Consider the following 19,448-nt stretch of genomic DNA (forward strand, 5'->3'; position numbering starts at 1 on the left):
AACAATTTGTTTTGTTCCATGGTTACAGAGGTTACAGTTGACTGTAGATTAGCTCTGTGGTATTTTGTCCTGCCAATTGGCAGGACGTTACCATGGGAAGTGCCTGATGCATTATGGCAGCCAGGAAGCAAAAGAGGAGAAGGGACCAGGATCCCTAACTGCTGCAAAGGTGTGTCTCCCAGTGATTCACCTTCTTTCACTAACCTCTGCTCCTGAAGACCAAGCTTTCAACACATGGCCTTAGGTAAGCATTGAGAAATCCAAAGTGCAACACTCTGAGTGAAGTAAATTCAGAGAATGCCACAGCTTTCTTTGGGAAAGGTAAAATAGTTCCTTGGAACTTAGTTCAACCCTTGGAGAGTTTGGCCTAGCCATGCCCTTGCCGGAGGCTCAGATGTTTGTTTGCTTGTTGTTTTGTTTTTTGTTTTATAAACCTATAAAACAGCAAGATTGGCAGCAGATGATCACTAAGATTTTGTGTGGGTACAATGACTATCTAAATAACAAGAATTCAGCCCGATTGATAGACTTGATATAGCTCTCTCCCCAATCCACACTGCTACCACCACCTTCTGGCATGGCAGCATGGCTATATCATTGTTCTCAGACTTTTTCTAAGACTTAGTATATTATTAGGACAAATAGCACATATTCTAGCTCTTCATACCAGATAAAAACCTTCTTCTAACTATAAATATTCAGCTTTTGGTACTTGGTAGTGGAGTTTCTTTAAATAGATTTACAGTGTCTGTTTCTAGGATTCATATTTTGAAGGTATAAGAACTGAGATACCACTGAGTTTTTTATTTGATTTTTTTTATTCTTGCCTTTGGAAGTATGTAGTCCAGGCTGGCTTCAAAGTTCTCTTTCTTTTGCTTCAGCTTCTCAAGTGCTGAGATTATAGGTACCTGCCATCACACCCCACTTCAGAGGGCTTTGTACCCCTAAGGTTCTTTTTCTGTAGCCCTTCTTTTGCCCTAATTCCTGAAGAAGTGGTATATAAAAGGTGAAGGGGGAAAAGACTTGAGCTTAGTCTAATGGCTTTGTGGCTTGTTTTTATTTTTAATACAGTCAGGAGTGAGGTAAGTCAGAAGCTAGAAAGATGTGCTCTCTCTCCACAATGTGAGAATTTATTTAATAACAAACTCACAAGCTACTTCAGCTTTGTTAATTCGTACTGAGGTCATTTGTGAGCCTTGGTTTTTGGCAACAAAGGTTCATTACAATCTTAATTACTAATATGGATTCTCAGATTACACATTACACTTAACACACTAATGTCTGCAGGCTTTCTCATTTGGCATGCCTTCTGGTCACTTCAAATGGGGGGGGGGGGTCTCACAATGTTCCTCTTGATCATCTTTCTGGTCAGTGAGGAAAACTCTGAAGTAGCTCACCTTTCTCCAAGGTGTGTGACTTAGCCACCACTAGTCATAAGCTTTATCTTAAAGCTGCAAATCATTTGCTACAGTGAGTCATAGCATCCTGGAAGTGGTTTACAAGCTACTGCCCAAGAGTCAAATCTGGCCATCTTCTGTTTTGGTACACCTGGAAGTTAATAATGACATTTATTCCTCAAATGGTTTGAAAAAAATATGGAAATTATGTGAAATCCAACTTTGTGTCCATAAATGAAGTGGTCCTGGATTATAGACAGAGCCACGCCATTCATTTATCAAAGGTCTTTGGATACTGTGGGCTGGAGTTGAGCAGTTGCTACTGAAAAGACCAAAAATGTTTCCTTCTCCAGATACAAAGTTGCTGCCCCCTGCTGGAGAAGAGAGGCTGGAACCAGAGGGCCTAGCTGAGGTAGCTCAGCTCTGAGTCTTCTACTGGGATGTCTTCCCTGCTCCGTCCCACACTTGCATAACAGCACCTATCCCATGGGGTTTTTATGAGGATGAAGCAAATATTAAAATGTTTGAGAGCAGATATACTAATATACATAAATTTGTCATTACTACTGCCCACATTCTAAAAGTAGCTGTCATTTAACAGTTTTCTAGCAACATTTGTTAGGAACTTCATAACAAACACCACTAAAATGTAATTCTTTAGTAGGAGGAAGTAGTAAAATGTCTAAAGACTGGAATAACAATTAACAAAGCCACTCATCCATGAAACGAGTTCTATTCTAGTTGTAAATATTTTACAACTGTGTATGTGTCTTTAAGATTTGAGCCTGGAAAGAGCCTGTATTCAGTCTTAAGTTCAATATAATCACTTAGTTGACTGAAGCTTCAAAACAGAGGCCAAAATGTTCTTTTTAAACCTACCTTTCAGAATTTCCATGCTGCTTGAGAAACCAAGAATCTACTTCCTGAATCAAGCACAAACTTCCATATATGCGAAGATAAATATATATTCCTTTATCTATATCTCTTTATATATAGATCTATAAATATATATCATATTTCCTTTCAACCATTGATAGCACACAGGCAGATGCCATAGATTGGCTATTGTGACTACTGTACTGATGCGATGAAGAGAGTTGTTTAGGTGTTGCTCTTGTGTTCTGACTTGTATTCCTTCAAGCAAAAATATATTCTACACATACATGAAAATGTCACAATGAGCCCCCCATATTATACAATAATATGTAACAATAAGAATTAGGCATAGAAAATCCAAGAGAGTAGACACAAAAAGCAAAGCCATATATTTTCTTTGTATGTGTGTCTTCTTTATTTTTTATGTTTTTATTGTAAAAATAATGTACAGAGGGGTTATAGTTACATGAGTAAGGTAATGAGTAAATTTCCAATGAGCATTGTTACATTTTCCTTTGTTTTTCCCCTACTATCCTTTCCCTGCCCCCCTCACCCTGAAGTTGTAAAGTTGGTTTTCAACATAGTGTCTTGTACATCTCATTGCTACAATAGGTTAACCTGTATCTTATTTCAGTATTTTGTTATTTCTCTTTCCCTCCCCAAATTAGAAAAATGTATATATATAAGATGCAGGGCACAGGAATCAAATACAGTGAAAAAGGGGGTTATAGCATTGGGGAAAACATACAAAAGAAGCAAAAAAAAATCGCACAGTACATTTTAAATACGTTAAAAACAATAGCAAGCAAGAAAAATAAAACCAGTGTGTCCCTATCTTGGGGTTCATTTCGCTTAACATTATCTTATATGGTCATATGTACATAGCTTTTGACCTTTTCTGCTTGTCCTAGAGATATACTAGCTATTGCAGATAAGGGAAACCATGGGGCCTGTGTTGTTTTGGCCTGGCTTAGTTCACTTAATATAATTTGTTCCAAGTCTTTCCAGTTCCTAACCAATGGGGCGATGTCATTCTTTCTGATGGAGGCACAGAATTCCACTATATATATGTATATATGTATATATACATATATACATATATATGTGATATATATATATCACATTTTCTTGATCCATTCATCTACTGAGGGGCATCTGGGTTGGTTCCATATCTTAGCTATGGTAACTAATGCTGCAATAAACATAGTTGTGCTGGTAGGTTTAGTATAGTCTTGTTTGTGATCATTTGGGTAAATGCCCCAAACTGGGATTGCTGGGTCATAGGGGAGCTCTATGTGGAGTCTTTTGAAGAACCTCCACACTGTTTTCCAAAGTTGTTTAACAAGTTTACACCAACAATGCAGTAGGGTTCCCTTTTAAAACCATGTATTTTCTATGAGACAATAAGGACTATAAGAATTGTCTTACTATTTGTGACTTTCACGTTTGAGATTCTGTATCCAAAAAGATGATTTGAGAGGGAATACAGGAATAAAGGAATACAAGCCTGATAAGAACACAGTATAGGAACTTGGAAACGTGAGACCATGACTTCAAGTACAGTACCACACATCACTGGCAGGTGCAATAATTGCTTTTAAATGCTTGACGACTCCTTTGAACATTTCATGACAACGTCCATAGTAAATATCGTGGCTCTTGCTTAAAAACAAGAGAGGCAAAAAAGAAAACCCAACAGAAGCAGGTTGGTGATTGAAACTGCCTAAAACTAAACCCCAAATCCTGTGCCCTGCTTCAGATTGGTTAACTGGATGAAAACTTAATGAAACACAGAAAAGCATTTCCTAAATAACTCAGATAAAGTACCCATCTTCACTAGTATTTGCTTCTCTCTTAGTTTGCTCTTAACTTTTCTGTGTTAAGGAAAAGTAGCTGGGTGGGAAGAAGTGGGGGGGGGGGCGGGAGGGAAGAAATGGGAGGTGGGGGAAGAAGAGGAAAAAAAACTTAACAGAGCAGCTTTGGAGAAAGTGATTACTCTTGTTCGACTCATGCAGAAAATTCAAACAATTCAGCTTCCTAAGAACAATCGGATCCGGGTGAAGCTTCCCAGCCAGTGTAGGAGTTATACCCAATTTATCCAGGGAAGGTATGGCCCCCCCTGGCAAGAAGAACACCATTGCCATTCAAAGAAAAGGGTGGTGGAAAGCCAAATGCTCCCTGCACACCACAGTTCCCGGAGTTCAGTCTTGTTTTCCGCAGGCGTTAATCGTTTATTGTGTCCATTCCCACCCCACCCCCGGCACCTAAGAGCTGCGAATGCATTACTCCTCTCCCTCCAATTCTGCACAGTGCTCTCAGCGGGTCCGCCCGTTCCAATAACCTCCAGATAACAAATGCGCTGGAAAATAGCCAAATAGGAAGAAAAAGAGAGAGGGGGAAAAAAAAAACCAAGTCCCCAGTGTCCGTGTCGTAGTTGGAATGTGCCATTCTTTTCACAGGGAGGAAAGTTCCTTCCGTGACTCGCATTGCAGTTCGTAGGTCACCGCAGGACCTTGGATTATGCGTGTCTTTGGCAGGAAGAGTGCAAGGATTCCGTAGCGCGTGGGTCGTGGGTCGGAGGCAGGGTGGTCCGGGGTGCGCGGGGCGCGCCGGCCGCGCGTGTCCCCTCGGGGCGCGGTGGTGCGCTCGGGGGCGGCCCCGCGGCGGGCGGGCGGGCGGGCGGGCGGGCGGGCGGGGTGGCCGGGCGCGCTGGGCGCGCAGGGCGGCGGCGCAATCTTCACCATGGCGTACCCAGGGCACCCTGGCGCCGGCGGCGGGTACTACCCAGGCGGGGTAAGTCCTGCTCCGCACGGGCGTGCCTCCAAGTGTCACCTTGGGGTGCGGGAGGGGGGGGGCGCAGAGAAGCCATCTGGGGGCGCTGCGGCGGGCGAGGAGGAGACCCCGGCGAGGCGGATCCCCGGCCCCGCTGCTCCCCGAGCGCTCGCCCCCCGGCGGCCCCTCGGTCGCGGAACTTTCCCTCGCGGGTGACCCCGCGGGGCTAGGGCGCGGGCGGCCCGGAGACCCGATGCCCTCCCAGCCCCTGTGACCCGGAAACACGGCAGGAAAGTGTGCGACTTGGTATTGGTTTCCTCCCAAAGCAACAACAGCCATTTTGATCAAGAACCGTCCTGAGGTCTCCCTTACTCCTTTTAAACGAAAATGAAGTGGGGGGGACCCGTGGGGAGGGGGGGAACACCCCGGGCTCGTAGCCTGGGAAGAAGGCGCCCCGCCCGGCGGCGTCGGGATGCGCGGAGTCCCGCAGCCCGGACACCCCCTCCCCCTCCTCCCCCACTCCTCTTTTCCCCTCCTCCTCCTTCCTCTCCCCTCCTCCCCCCTCCTCCTCCTCTTCCTCCACCTCCTCCTCCTCCATCCTCCTCCTTAGTCCTCCTTCCTCTTCTTCACTCCTCTATTTCTTCCTCCTCATCCTCCCTTCCTCCCTCTCCTCCCTCTCCTCCCCCTCCATCCTCCTCCTTCCTCCTCCTCCTACCCCTCCTTCCCCCTCCTCCCCCTCCTCCTCCTCCCCCTCCTCCTCCTCCTCCTCCTCCTCCTCCTCCCACACCTGTCAGTGCCCTACCCACCCGCCTGGCGCCTCATGTGCTTTTTACGAACCCCGAAAAGCTGTAAAGGAGAAAAGGAGGGGCCCGCCCTCCAGTTGCCAGCCTGGGTTCCGCCCCCCCTCCCCCCTAGTAGCCTACAAATTATAAGGATGCTGTTTAAGCAGCGCGCGCTTGGCTCATGTTTTGGTGACGCCCGCCTTTGGTTCAAGTCACCAGATGGGAAGTTCCCGAGGAGCGGGCGTGGAGTTAGGGGACGGGGTCTTGCAGCTGGCGTGAGGCGTGGGGGACTGGAAAGGCCCAGGAAGGACAGCCCGCCGTTGCCCGGGCTCTGCACGAAAGCCGCAGGCGGATGGAATGATGGTTTTGTGTTTCCTCTTTCACAGTACGGAGGGGCTCCCGGAGGGCCTGCGTTTCCCGGACAGACCCAGGATCCGCTGTATGGTTACTTTGCTGCTGTTGCTGGACAGGTTGGGCTTTTCCTTGTAATAGTCAAGAACTGTCGCGTTCTGTGCGTTAGCGTCCGGGGCAAAATTAAAACACACACAACCAAACTTATCCTGGAAATGAATCATTTGCCCTGCAGTGGAGATGGGAGAGTTAAGGTTCTGATTTATTATTATTATTATTAATGATAATCATATTCAGAAGGAGTGAGAACAGATTTTTTACCCTGTACTTAGGATAGAGCAGTTCCGAAGTAAACTTGTGGGTGAACTCATGTAAGGTTAAACAGAATAGGGCACTTAAAAATATCCTTTGAAGATCTACAGGATAGAAAGATGTAATGAATCCTCAGGGGCTGGGAAGGTGGCTCAGTGGTAGAGAGCTTAACTTGCATGCATGAGGCCCTGGGCTTGATTCCTCAGCACCACATAAGCAGAGCCCGAAGTGGCGTTGTGGCTCAAGTGGTAGAGCGCTAGCCTTGAGCTGAAGAGCTGAGGGACAGTGTCCAGGCCCAGAGTTCAAGCCCCACCACTGACCTCCCCCCAAAAATAAATAAATAAATCGTCAGGGCTGGGAAGGTGGCTCAGTGGTAGAGCGCTTGCCTTGCACACATGCGGCCCTGGGTTTGTTTCTTCAGCACTACATAAACAGAAAGCTGGAAGTGGCGCTGTGCTCAAGTGGTAGAGCGCTAGTTTTGAGCTGAAGAGCTGAGGGACAGTACCTAGGCCCAGAGTACAGGTCCCCCCCCCAAAAAAAATTTTTTAAATAAAATTTAAAAATACTAAAAAATAAAATTAAAATTGAAAAATAAAAACGAATCGTCAGGGCCCAGAGTAGTTTCCTGAGAAGAAATTCCAGATCTGATTAACACAAGCCCCTGTTTGTCTACTTACAAACTTGTAGTCATGATTATATAGCCAGGTCCTAGTGACACTTTCAGTTGAATTTGTTATTTACAAAGTAAGTATGTGTGGTAAATAAAAACAACAAAAAAGCACCTTTTTCTGAATAAGAAATTCACTGTCAGCAAAAGAAGTTAATATGTGAGCAGGTTTACTTTATTGGATAAGATGCTTGCATTAGGTCAGTTCTGCTCTCCCTAGCTGTGGTGGCTTGTTGACCCAGAGGCGGGATTGAGGTTCACTCCCCTGTCCCTCTTCTCTCCATTCACAAGTTGTAGGACAGCTGTGGGGTCTCACAAGGTCACTGTCATAATTGTACTGTTGCCATAACAGCCATAGCCAGAGGGCATATTTGTGTTTGCTAGTGTAGTCTTGTTTAATTCAAAAACTCAAACTAGTAAAATATTGTGAACAACACTGCAGAATAGAAACCAAAGGCCTTCTAAGGAATACAGCTTTGAGAATTTGAATGGAAAATTGAGTCTAACACTGGAAGACTTTCCCCTTCAGTATCTGTTGAATCTGTGACTGATCTGTATCTTTGAAACCACAAGAAACAGCACACCTTAAGACTAGCATTCTTAGATTGCCAGGGCCTCCAGCCTGTAAGTGACTCTACCTGCTTAGCTTTCAGCACCCCTGGCCTCTCTCCCATGCATTCATCATCTTTTAGGTTATTAACCCTGCTCCTTGTTTATAACTTACAGTACTCCTTGACTTGTGGATTTGGATATTTGATTTTTAAATTCTCTTTAAAAATTATTCAAGTTCTGACCTAATTTAGCCAGTAAGCAGGTACTGGAAACCTAACTTGTACCTTCCACATGGAATTGTGCTCTGAAGAAAATCATCCACCAAGTCCTAAGGTGATCAAAGAGGAGTATTCTTTTTGAACCAAGTGTTACATTTACTAATTTCTGCTGTGCGCCCTTCTTCTCCCTTCTGGGATGAGGAAAATAATTTTAAGGACCCCATAAATCATTAAGCGCTGTAATCCTAGCTAGTAATCCCGTGCTTGTAATCCTAGCTACTTAGAAGACTGAGATCTACGCGGTTCACAGCCAGCTCAGGCAGGAAAATTCGTGAGACACTTATCTCCAACTAACTAGTGGAAAAGCTGGAAGTGGAGCTGTGGCTAAAGGGATAGAGCACTATCTTGAACAAAAAAGCAAAGGGACCATGCCCATATCTTGAGTTCAAGTACCAAGAAAACAAGAATTCTATAAATAGTTTTATTTTAAAATGCTTGCTTTTGGTAGTTTTCTAGAGTTTCAGAAGGAGAGAAGAATGGTGGCCAAGATGCTCACTTTTAGAAAGCATTCTTTGCATAAAGTACCTCATGCATGATGATAATTCTGTTTGTTACTGCTGGGTGGAATACTAAAAGACTTTGAGAGAACCTGAAAGTAAAGTCATGATAGTGATTCCTCTTCCTGTGTCTTTCGAAAGGATGGACAGATTGATGCTGATGAGTTGCAGAGATGTCTGACCCAGTCAGGCATTGCTGGAGGATACAAACGTAAGTTGACCACTCCTAAAGTTTCTCTAAGATTACTTGATCTTCACATCGCAGCTGCTACATACGATCACAGCATTTAAAATAACAGCTTTTCTGACTCACCCACTGTGAGAATTTCAGAAGCTAAATTAGGCTGCTATTTTAAAATGTCTATTTCAGGGCTGGGAAGGTGGCTCAGTGGTAGAGTGCTTGCCTTGCATGCATGGGGCCCTAGGTTCGATTCCACAGCACCACATAAGCAGGAAAAACAGAAGTAGCACTGTGGCTCAAGTGGTAGAGCGCTAGCCTTGAGCTGAAGAGCTGAGGGACAGCATCCAAGCCCAGAGTTCAGGCCCCACAGCCAGCAAAAAAAAAAAAAAAAAAAAAAAAGTCTATTTAAAAATAATTATTAACAAATCAGTCTGCCCTGCCTGGCAGGTTAGTAGATTTCTTGGATTTGGGTTTCATGTATGTGAGAGCATTCAAGCGAGCCAAATTTGGGTGTCCATCTTCACAGAAATCAAGATATTAAACTCTACTTAGTCCAGTGTCATTAAGGATAGGCACCAACATTTACTGCTGACAGGTTGCCAGAGCTTACTCCACCCTAAGCCTAGTGGCACTTAGGGTTTTGAATGGTCTCTAACCTCTGGCTGTGCATTTAGAAGTATGAGTGTTTGCCAGGACATTCCCCAGGTCTCTCCTGTCCTCTTCCCATTTCAGAACATTTGCTCAGGCTGAGCAGGAAGTGTTCTTTCTACTTCCTGAGCTCACACTTGTCTTTCTCCTCTCCTCGATTCCTTTGTACTGCATCAGCTGTCCTGTAATGCAGTGCTTTTCCCCACTCTCCTTCTTTTTGAGCTGTCTGCCACAGGCAGCAAATTGGAAGATAAATATTGCAAAGATACCTCATCCTCACATACATACCTTGTACTTTGTTTTCAAATATAATCTTGCCCATGACAGATTTCTAGGCTGGATACTAGTATGTTAGCTCAAATTTGTAACCTGCCAAATTCTTTGCCAGATGATAACTGAGTCAGAACATCAGACAGAAGCCCCAGTTTCATGATAAAATGTGAGCTGAAATGTTCAAACTAGAATTCATAGTCGAGTATTTTATAGTGGCATTTTTGACTGTGTGACCTGGAACATTTTCTAGATGGCTGTCTGAACTATTTATGTTCCTGTCTTTATCATCCTTTGTTTTCAGAGTGACTTAGTATCCTGTTACTATTTGCTGGTTGGTGGAATTAATACAAAAGAAAAGAATCTTTTGAACTTGTGTCACTTAATCTTGTCCTAAAAAAAAAAAACCACTCTGTAGGGGCAATGTAGTACAGGTGATAGTTTTAAATTGTTCATTGTTAACTTCAGACAGCTGAGAGGGCAAACAGGAAGGTACAGCATTAGGGTTACCAAGGCCAGGTGTCACACACAGACTTATTATTTACACTTTCAGTAGAAGAGGTGCAGCAGATTAAGGAAAATAAATTTCATCAACAAAATGGATTGTGTATCTTTAGAGAGTAGTCATTTAAATAATTTTCAAAAAAATAAAGAAAGAAAGAATTTTCAGAAAGCTGCATCTACTGATGACCTTGGGTCAGTGCATTATAGAGAAGACATTTTCTGAGACACAAGGACTGTGTGATTTCATTGATGTGTTTAATGTCCACTGCTGGCTATAATAAACCACCTGCTCATGTGCTGTTGGACTTTATACAGAAATTATATAGCTATTGGTCTTTTAAAACCCAGCTTCCAAACAGAAATTCACAGACTCAAAGTGGGTGGGCAGATGGGTTAAGCACATAATAAGAGCTCATTAGGTGTCTGTTCAGCTAATGTATTTGGAGTCTATATGAGAAAGAAATGCATCTAAACTACAGGGGTATGTACAGCTTCCTCCACATGGAGTAAGAATTCAGTCTCATCCCACACATCATTCCATCCATCCAGCCAACCACCTCAGTGGATATTTATGAGGTGCTGGGTTGGCAGTCACACACAACGCCAGTTAGATATTATGAAAGCACTGAGAAAAGTACAGAGGCTGTGGGATCAGTCACATATCCCAGACTGGAGTTTTCCTGCAGTACTGATACCTAGACAAAGGAGAAGTGAAAGTCCAGCAGAAATGGTGCTGGCCAGGAAGTGGGGTAGAAGGAGGGGGATTCCAGATAGTCCAAACAGTATCTATGTGCCCAGAGAGAGCATGCTTTAGTCATGGGAGTGAGAAATTCCCAGTGAGTTACAGTGGCTGGGAACTGGAGAAGAATAAGACTAGCTGAACCAAGGAAATAAATGAATGACCTATGTGCCAGGGAGTTGTTTGACCTTTCATCTGATGTGTACTTGACAGCCTTATAAGGTTTTTATAGAGAACACATGTCATACCTGGCTGTAAAGTCTAAATTGATGGTGTTGTCTTAAAGTCCTTTCCTTTAAAGTCCTTGAAAGGAAATAAGCGTTCATTCTGAGTGAAACATGAGTGGCCAAGGCACAGGACCACGGTCTCAAGTGATCCTAAATGCTACCTTCTACTATGGAAGAAATAACATCACCTTGTGTTGTCACAGAACAAGAGAAAATCATAGACCAATTCCATTGGTAGAGGTGTCCAATAAATGGACTACAGAAAAGCGAGAACTCTTCTACACAGTTAAGACATTATAGATTCTTGCCAGAGTTAATGGATACTAGAAGTCTGCTAAGGCTGGTGATATGTTCTGAATGATATATTAGTTGAGAGAATTTAGCTCAGATCCAAAAATCAAGGTAATTGACTCTGACCTAAGAGAGTTCAAGGTAATTCTGGCTGGAGACTACAACATTCCATCATTCCACAAGTACAATGCCCCTGTCAGACAAAGCCATTGCAGTCTGCAAGATCTTCAGTGTAGCTACAGAGTCTTTAGGGAACTGCTGTTCACAGGAGTTGAGTAAAACTAAATCAGGGCTCCTGGTTGGAGGTCCCATGCAGGTACAGGTTAGAACAATGCTAACTTACCCAGGGAAATAATCATAGAGCCAGTAGCTATTTCAAAGGTGATTGAATTTCAGGGAGAAGGTATTATGTATGCTCTCATATGTCTAGTTTGGGCAACTGCTAAGTGAATAGTGGTGTTGTTCATGAAACTTGGAGACAGAGAATCTATTTGCTTTACAACCCTTCAAAATCTAGGTGTAAGCCAAAAACAATGCGCTTTTTTCCCTGTGGCTCTCAAGCTGTCCAGAGTGATAGTTCTTAAACTTTAGTAGCATCAACATCACCCAGCAAAACTCAGATTGCTAGGCCCTGCCCTGTACTTTCTCATTCGCAGTTCTGGGACAAGACTTGAGAACTTTCTCCTAACAGGTTTCCACGTGATGTTTGTCCAAGTTGACCATCACAAAGTTGGACCCTCAGGCTAACCTGAGAACCTTGTTAAATTTTACAGTGTTAGCCTTTGCTGAAAGCAATTCTGTTATGCTCCCAGGTGAAATCCTGGGACTGTAGTGCAAGAATCACGCTTTAAATAGAATGGTGGTCTAGGCATTGCTGTGTTCATTGGGATCATATGAGAAGCTTTTACACAAAAAATACTAGTACCTGGACCCCACATTCTGAGATCCTGATTTAATAACTCTGTGATTCTGCTAAGAGGGAGATGGAGAACCATGGTTTTAGATTAGAAAGCCTTCATACCCCATACAATTGAAAAGTGTGAGTGAAGATTTGGTGCAGTTTTCTCAAAATGTAGAAAAGTGTTGCTACATTCTCTCACCTCAGAGAATTGTATGTATGGGTCAAAGAGATTGAGGGACTAATAATATAGAAAGAGTTGCTGGTCCTTTCTTTCTGGGAATGGATATGCTAACTATAGTGACTCATTGAATGTAGAAAACCCATACTTTGGAAGCTTGAAGAAAGTACAACAATAAACATTTTTGAGTTGTGTTCTTATTTCAGTTTCTTAAGGGGAGCGGGGAAGTGGAGTCAGAAGGAGCTATAAGGAATGTTAGTTCTGTTACACCTGAAAAATTTGTACTCACTTTTCCCATTTGATACTTTTTACTTCTGTTTTATAATCCACTTCCACTTTTGTAATAAATTGCATGTACAGGGCTCTGCTTTTTCTTAATACTTAGATTATCAGTGAACTGCTCATTGGTTGTATTTCAGTTTGGCTTTGGAGTAAGGGAGATATTAAAATGTCCTCAGAATTCTTGCAAGTTACAGGCAAACTAAAAAGGCTCCTGAACCATGCTCACCTGCACTGCTCATTGGGTTCTACTCCAGAGGGCTTCCATGCACACAATTCTGACAAGATGACTTATCTGGTTTCATATATAATAAGCTTATTGTATAAGAAAAGAGGTCATAGAAGGTTACTGCTTAGTACCTGATGTTAAAGAGAAAATATAGCAAAATGACTTGAAACCAAAATACCAAAAACAATTACATATAAGTATTTATTAGCAGTAACAAAGCAACACCATTTTCCCACCCACTCTGGTGAGTATACTACATTATACGTACATTATAGTTGCAAAGGCAGGAAAACGGAAGTTTTCCATATAGTACTTTTAAAAATATTATTTTAAATCAGAAGGGTTCTAGAAGATATGCTTTTCTCTAAAAACCTATTTTGAAGCTCCATATAAAAGTTTTCCCATAGCCAGGCGCCGGTGGCTAACACCTATAATCCTAGCTACTCAGGAGATCTGAGGATCACGGTTCAAAGCCAGCCCGGGCAGGAAAGTCCATGAGACTCTTATCTCCAATAAACCACTAGAAAACTGGAAGTGGCACTGTGGCTCAAGTGGTAGAGCACTCGCCTTGAGCTGAAGAGCACGGGGACAGCACCCAAGCCCCAGAGTTCAAGCCCCACAACTGACCAAAAAAAAAAAAAAAAATTTCCCATATAAACTGAGAAGTATGTTTTAAAAAGTAGATAAATAATCCTGTTCTTAATTTGAGTGTATCTGATGTAAATAAGTGTTTGAGATTGTATTTATACATGTGTACTCTTCTGGATTTTACAGCTTTTAACCTGGAGACATGTCGGCTGATGGTTTCAATGCTGGATGTATCCTTTATCTTGACTCTTGACTCTTATCTAGAGTATATTTTCTTGCTTTCCTAAAAGCATTCATCCCAGAATTAATATCCAATAAACACAAGACAGGTAAAGCCTTGTGAAATAATTAGCCTTTAGAATGTAATTTAGTGTGAATAGGAACTTGAAGAAAACAGAAGCACCAAAGTAGAACAAGTATATAAGAGACAAATATACCAAGGAAATCTTTTTTTTTTTTTGTTAGTCGTGTGGCTTGAACTCTGGGCCTGAACTCTGTTCCTCAGCTCTTCAGGTCAAGGCTAGCGCTCTACCACTTGAGCTATAGCGACAATCTTTTTTTAAAACATTGATTAATCTGCACAATTTACCCCTTGAACTTCATGTGATGGGATATCTTTCACATCCAGTTGTTGGATTCAGGTTAGCTATTGCTGACCCTGCAGTGCCTTTCATCCCAGCTCAGACTTGCCAGAAGTGGAGTCATTGGCTCTAGAAGGGCTTAGCAAAGGAATGTTAGAGGCCAGAATGACTCACAGATAGATGAGTAAACATGCAAGCAGCCCATGTCTGGTAGTAACATTGCTTTACACATGTGGCTCACCATGCAGTGTTACAGTCAGTAATCACACCATTTAGGTTCTCTTTTTCCCAGGGTGAAAAATGAGAACTCAAGAGTATTTTCTGCAGAAGTACTTTTCATTATATCTTTCATCCTTTTTCTTTTCATTATATCATACCAAGAAGAATGTGCAATAACTTGGTAAGCCATTTTAGCAAAAAGAACATGAATTCCTCTTATCCTTCCTTTTATTTATTTTTTAATTTAGTCATTACAAAATGTTGCGAAACATAGCAGCTCTGATCCTTGACTGCAGTTCAGAGAGATCGGTCTGGCACAATGGGATTCAATGAATTTAAAGAACTCTGGGCTGTACTGAATGGCTGGAGGCAACACTTCATCAGTTTTGACAGCGATAGGAGTGGCACGGTGGATCCTCAAGAACTGCAGAAGGCCCTGACAACAATGGGTACATACGGGCAACTCAGACTTCTGGTAGAAGTAGATTTGGTTGTTTTCCCCAACAGTGCTGATTTAAGACAGTGTCTTATTCTTAGAAACTGTGTCTGTTCATAACTAAAATGAATGCACCGTCCTAAAATCAAGTCTTGTACCTGAGCATTATTGTAATGTTCTCTAGCAGCTCTTAACATTTTCGTTTTGTTTGCTGGATGGTTTTTATGCCTTTCAGGATTTCGGTTGAATCCCCAAACTGTGAATTCAGTTGCAAAACGATATAGCACCAGCGGAAAGATCACCTTCGATGACTACATCGCCTGCTGTGTCAAACTGAGGGCTCTCACAGGTGTGTTCTGTGGGGTCATCTTTCCACCTGCAGCAGGGATAGGATTCATGCATGAGGTTATGAGCTTTGATTCCTCAGGACTTCTGAACTTTGATTCTCCCAACTTTTATTTGTTTATTTATTTTTTGCTTTAGTAGATGCTTCAGTTGACTTTTAACCTTGAGCATGTCTAGCATAATCATTTTGTTTTTTAGAACTTTTTAGTGAGTAATTTGCTACTAAAATAATGTTAAGTAATTTCTATTGCGCTTTTTTAAATCTCCCCCTTCTCTCTCTCTCTCTTTCTCTCTCTTGTGGTGGTGCTACAAATCAAACACAAGACCTCACACATACTAGGCAGTACCACTGTGCTGTACTTCCAGTCCTAACTTGTGCTTTTTTTTTTTTTTTTTTTTTTTTTTTTTTAATTTAATTTTATTTTATTTGAGAACATACTGTACAGAGGGGTTACAATTACATGGGCAGGATAATGCATACATTTCTTACCAAGCATTGCAGCCTCCTCCTTTGTTTACCCTTCACCTCCCTTCCCAGCCTCCCCCCTCCCTCCCACCCAATCATACCCCCCCTCCCCCCCCCCCCCCGACATTGTAAAGCTGGTTTTGACATGACATTTTGTACTTCTCATTGTTGCAACAGGTCCACCTGAATCCTTAAACGACTTGTTTGTCCCCATCTCCTCCACATGTTATACTGACATCAAATATAGTGAAAGCGGGGGTTACACTGTGGGGGAGGGACATACAAAGCAACAAAGAGATAATATTATAAATGCGTTAGAAACACATGCATGAAAGAAACAAAAACATTAAAATTAACTTGTGCTTTTTTTGAGCAGAGTAGGACTTTGAGTGATTACTCTTTAAAATGTGAAAAGCTGGAAAAGAGGAGGAAAGAGAAAAAATAAAGCAAATCTTTTTACTTATTTATTTATTCATGTATTTTTATTTATTTATTTATTTATTTTTTGCCAGTCTTGGAGCTTGAACTCAGGGCTTGGGCACTATCCCTGAGCGTCTCTTGCTCAAGGCTAGCATTCTATCACTTGAGCAACAGAGCCACTTCTGGCTTTTGCTGTTTGTGTGATACTGAGGAATCAAACCCAGGGCTTCATGCATGCTAGGCAAGCCCTCTAGCACTAAGCCACATTCGCAGCCCTCCTACATACACATACTTATCTGTTTGTTTTGGTCTCTTATGTTGACTGGTTGTATAATTTTACTCATAGTTATCTATTTGCTTTGGTCTCTTATGTTGACTGATTGTATCATTTAAATGCATTAATGTTTGAACTCAATAATAATTTTATAAAAGTTCTTCACAGAAAAGAACATTTTATTGTTGTTTTGCAGATAGTTTTCGACGACGGGATACTGGTCAACAAGGTGTTGTGAATTTCTCATATGATGATGTAAGTCTCAGTTAATTAAGAGCTAAATAGAGGATATGAAATACACCATCTGGGTATCCCCTTGGAGTGTACTGTTAAGAAGATCCAAAAGATTTTAAAGAGAAGTCATGGATTAAATGACCAACAGTTACCATCCAAATTTATTAACTTTATTTACTATTAGACCAATGGGGTTTTTTTTGTACTTTTTTATTGTAAAAAAGCTGTATAGAGGGGTTACAGTTACCTAAGTAAGGTAATGAGTACATTTCCTATTGAGCATTGTTGTCTCCTCCATTTTAGCTGTATCTTTTTTTTTTTTTTTTTTGTCGGTTGTGGGTCTTGAAACTCTGGGCCTGGGCACTGTCCCTGCACTCTTCAGCTCAAGGCGAGTCTTTACTGCTTGAGCTACAGCGCCACTTCCGGTTTTCTAGTGGTTTATTGGAGATAAGAGTCTCATGGACTTTGCTGCCAGGACTGGCTTTGAACCGCAATCCTCAGATCTCAGCCTCCTGAGTAGCTAGGATTATAGGTGTGAGCCACTGGCACCCAGCTTAGCTCCATCTTAAGCAGGTTCTGTGAGGGCTCTGCATCTGATTGAATAAAGAGGATGTTGTTATCATAATGCCTCTTTCACTGGGCTGTTGGAACAGTTCAGGAAAGTTCCCTGTGGGTCATGTTGATATTGTGTCTGCTTCTGCTTTCTCTAAATAAACCCCATCTTCATCATTGAGAAATATATTTAACATCTCAAAACTATACTTTCCATACCTATGTTCATTGAGAACATAAAGCAGCCACCAGCCAATCACAAATTAAAGTGACTTATTTGCTGAGGACAAAGGCTGGTTTTCATCCTCAGAAGGGCAAATTAAGAGATTTCTAAATTTCCTGAACTTTAGTTTCCTTTTCTCTACAAAACAGATAATCGGCTAATCATCTTGAGCTAGGGAATTACGGGAAGGATTAGCAGTGCAAATGCCTTATTGGTATTAGAGAATACAAAGGAAAATTGATAGGATGCAAAGATCTTTTTCTATGTGTTCAGGGAGGAAAGGAACTTTTTTGCACTGGTCCTGGAGCTTGAACTCAGGGCCTAAGTGCTGTCCCTGAGCTTCTTTTACTCAAAGCTAGCATTGCCACTTGAACCATAGCTCCACTCCAAGCTTATTTATTTATTTATTTATTTACTTTGGCAGTTTATTGGAGATAAGAGTCTCATGGACTTTCCTGTCCAGCCTGGCTTTGAACCATGATTCTCAGATCTCAGCATCCTGAGTAGCTGGGATTAGAGGCATGAGCCACTAGTGAGAGGAACATTTATAGAAAATATTGATACTCCCTAACTCAGGTTTCTGAATTGATGGAGAATGGTCAACTGTTTATATGCATATTCACATATTAGGTTTTACTTTAATAAAGCAGATTTTAAAAGACTGGAGAGATATTTAAATGTATTTCATTAGAGTACTGAGTTAAAACTGTGCAGCTTGGCAGTCCATTAACCAGTTATTTGAGGGGAAAGACCTTTGACCATGACCATTTCTAGACTTAAAATTGGAGATTGAAGTAATTGTTCATTAAAGTAATATCTCTTCAAAAAGTGAGAAACTGGCCAAGTACTGGTGGTTCATGCCTGTATTCCTAGGTACTCAGGAGAGTGAAATCAGGGATAGAGGTTCAAAGCTAGCCAGAGAGACGATTACCTCCATGAGACTTTACCTCCAATTAATCAGCAAAAAGCCAGAAGTGGAACTGTGGCTCAAATGGTAGAACAACACTAGCCTTGAGCAAAAAAGCCAAGTGGGAGCATTAGGTCTTGAGTTTAATCCCCAATACCAGCACCAAAACCCCAAGCAACAACAAAAATGTGAGAAATCCATTTTTTATTAGAATTTTCTTCATCAAATGAACCTTTCTACTGATATCTTAGATATCTGTTGCAGGGACAGAGGGGGGGTTAATCCACCATGCCAAGTTAGAGAACCAGATATAAGCTATAGGCCATGGTAGGCTAAGTGTTCTGAGATCTATAGGTAACAATGACTTCTCTGTTTTCAGTTCATTCAGTGCGTCATGACGGTCTAAGTCAGGAGGAAGCCAGAAGGACGTCAGAGGAATGAAATCAACATTCCAGCTTGCCTTTGCTTACTCTGCCTTCTTACATTGCCACTTTCCCCTGACAGCTTTTGTAATGATGTATTACATTATGCACAATTGAAGCTTTGGTTTTAGTTTTCATAATAAATTCTCTGCAAGGTTTAAGATTATAAGATTAAGTCTGTTAAACTAAGTGGAACTTCCTGAAACTATTATCAACTATGCCTTATATTCCTGCTTCAGTCTCTTTTATATAAACTTAACTTTGTAAAATGTTTAACCCATATTACATATTTTTCATTGTGAGATATATAAACCTTTTAATTAGACTGAACTGTTACCTTTCCTCTTCTAGAATATTATGAATGCAAGTTTTATGTGTGGGTATCTTATAATTGTTTCACTGGGATGCAAAAAGCAAGCAAACCAAACATAATCGGGGTAGAAATTTAGTAGAAATTGAGCACAGACTAAATTTACACTTACATAGATGTAACCTTACATGTGGCCACATACAATGGTTCATGCCTGTAATCCCACCAGTTGGGTTATAAGACAAGAGGATTATGAGTTCCAAGATCTGTATGGGGTACATAGTGAATTGAGGTTAAAAAAAAAAAAGGCATCTTTTGATAGCCTTATGAATGAACCGAGAATGTCGAAACAGATTTATTTTCTACCTGTTCAAAAGCTATTGGTAATTAGCATAGCAAATTATATCACTAAGCCCTTCTTTGTTCTCATTCATTTAAACTTTTGTTTCCAAGTCTTGTAAATTAGAAAAACACTAAGAGGACATCTGAAAATATTAACTGTTTTTTTTGTGTGTGTGTGTGTTTTGTTTTTGTTTCTTT

General features: G+C 41.5%; 1 protein-coding gene across 1 annotated transcript; it reads left to right on the forward strand.

The window, feature by feature from the left end:
- The first annotated feature begins 4,963 nt into the window (after positions 1 to 4,963).
- Positions 4,964 to 19,011, forward strand: Sri (sorcin). The gene is made up of 8 exons (XM_042684713.1): positions 4,964 to 5,066; positions 6,214 to 6,297; positions 8,626 to 8,695; positions 13,706 to 13,749; positions 14,621 to 14,768; positions 14,991 to 15,104; positions 16,457 to 16,515; positions 18,556 to 19,011. The coding sequence occupies exons 1-8, from the start codon at positions 5,016 to 5,018 to the stop codon at positions 18,580 to 18,582; spliced, it is 597 nt and encodes a 198-aa protein (XP_042540647.1). The 5' UTR covers positions 4,964 to 5,015; the 3' UTR covers positions 18,583 to 19,011.
- The last annotated feature ends 437 nt before the right edge of the window (positions 19,012 to 19,448 follow it).

The sequence above is a fragment of the Dipodomys spectabilis genome, unplaced genomic scaffold, assembly GCF_019054845.1.
Source record: "Dipodomys spectabilis isolate Male_0828 unplaced genomic scaffold, ASM1905484v1 ptg000089l, whole genome shotgun sequence".
In the NCBI taxonomy this organism is placed as follows: Eukaryota; Metazoa; Chordata; class Mammalia; order Rodentia; family Heteromyidae; genus Dipodomys; species Dipodomys spectabilis.

Coding starts and splice junctions, on each gene's coding strand:
- Sri (XM_042684713.1), top strand. CDS start 5,016: ATGGCGTACCCAGGGCACCCTGGCGCCGGCGGCGGGTACTACCCAGGC. Junction 15,105..16,456: donor CAAACTGAGGGCTCTCACAG/GTGTGTTCTGTG, acceptor GTTGTTTTGCAG/ATAGTTTTCGACGACGGGAT. Junction 16,516..18,555: donor TGAATTTCTCATATGATGAT/GTAAGTCTCAGT, acceptor CTCTGTTTTCAG/TTCATTCAGTGCGTCATGAC.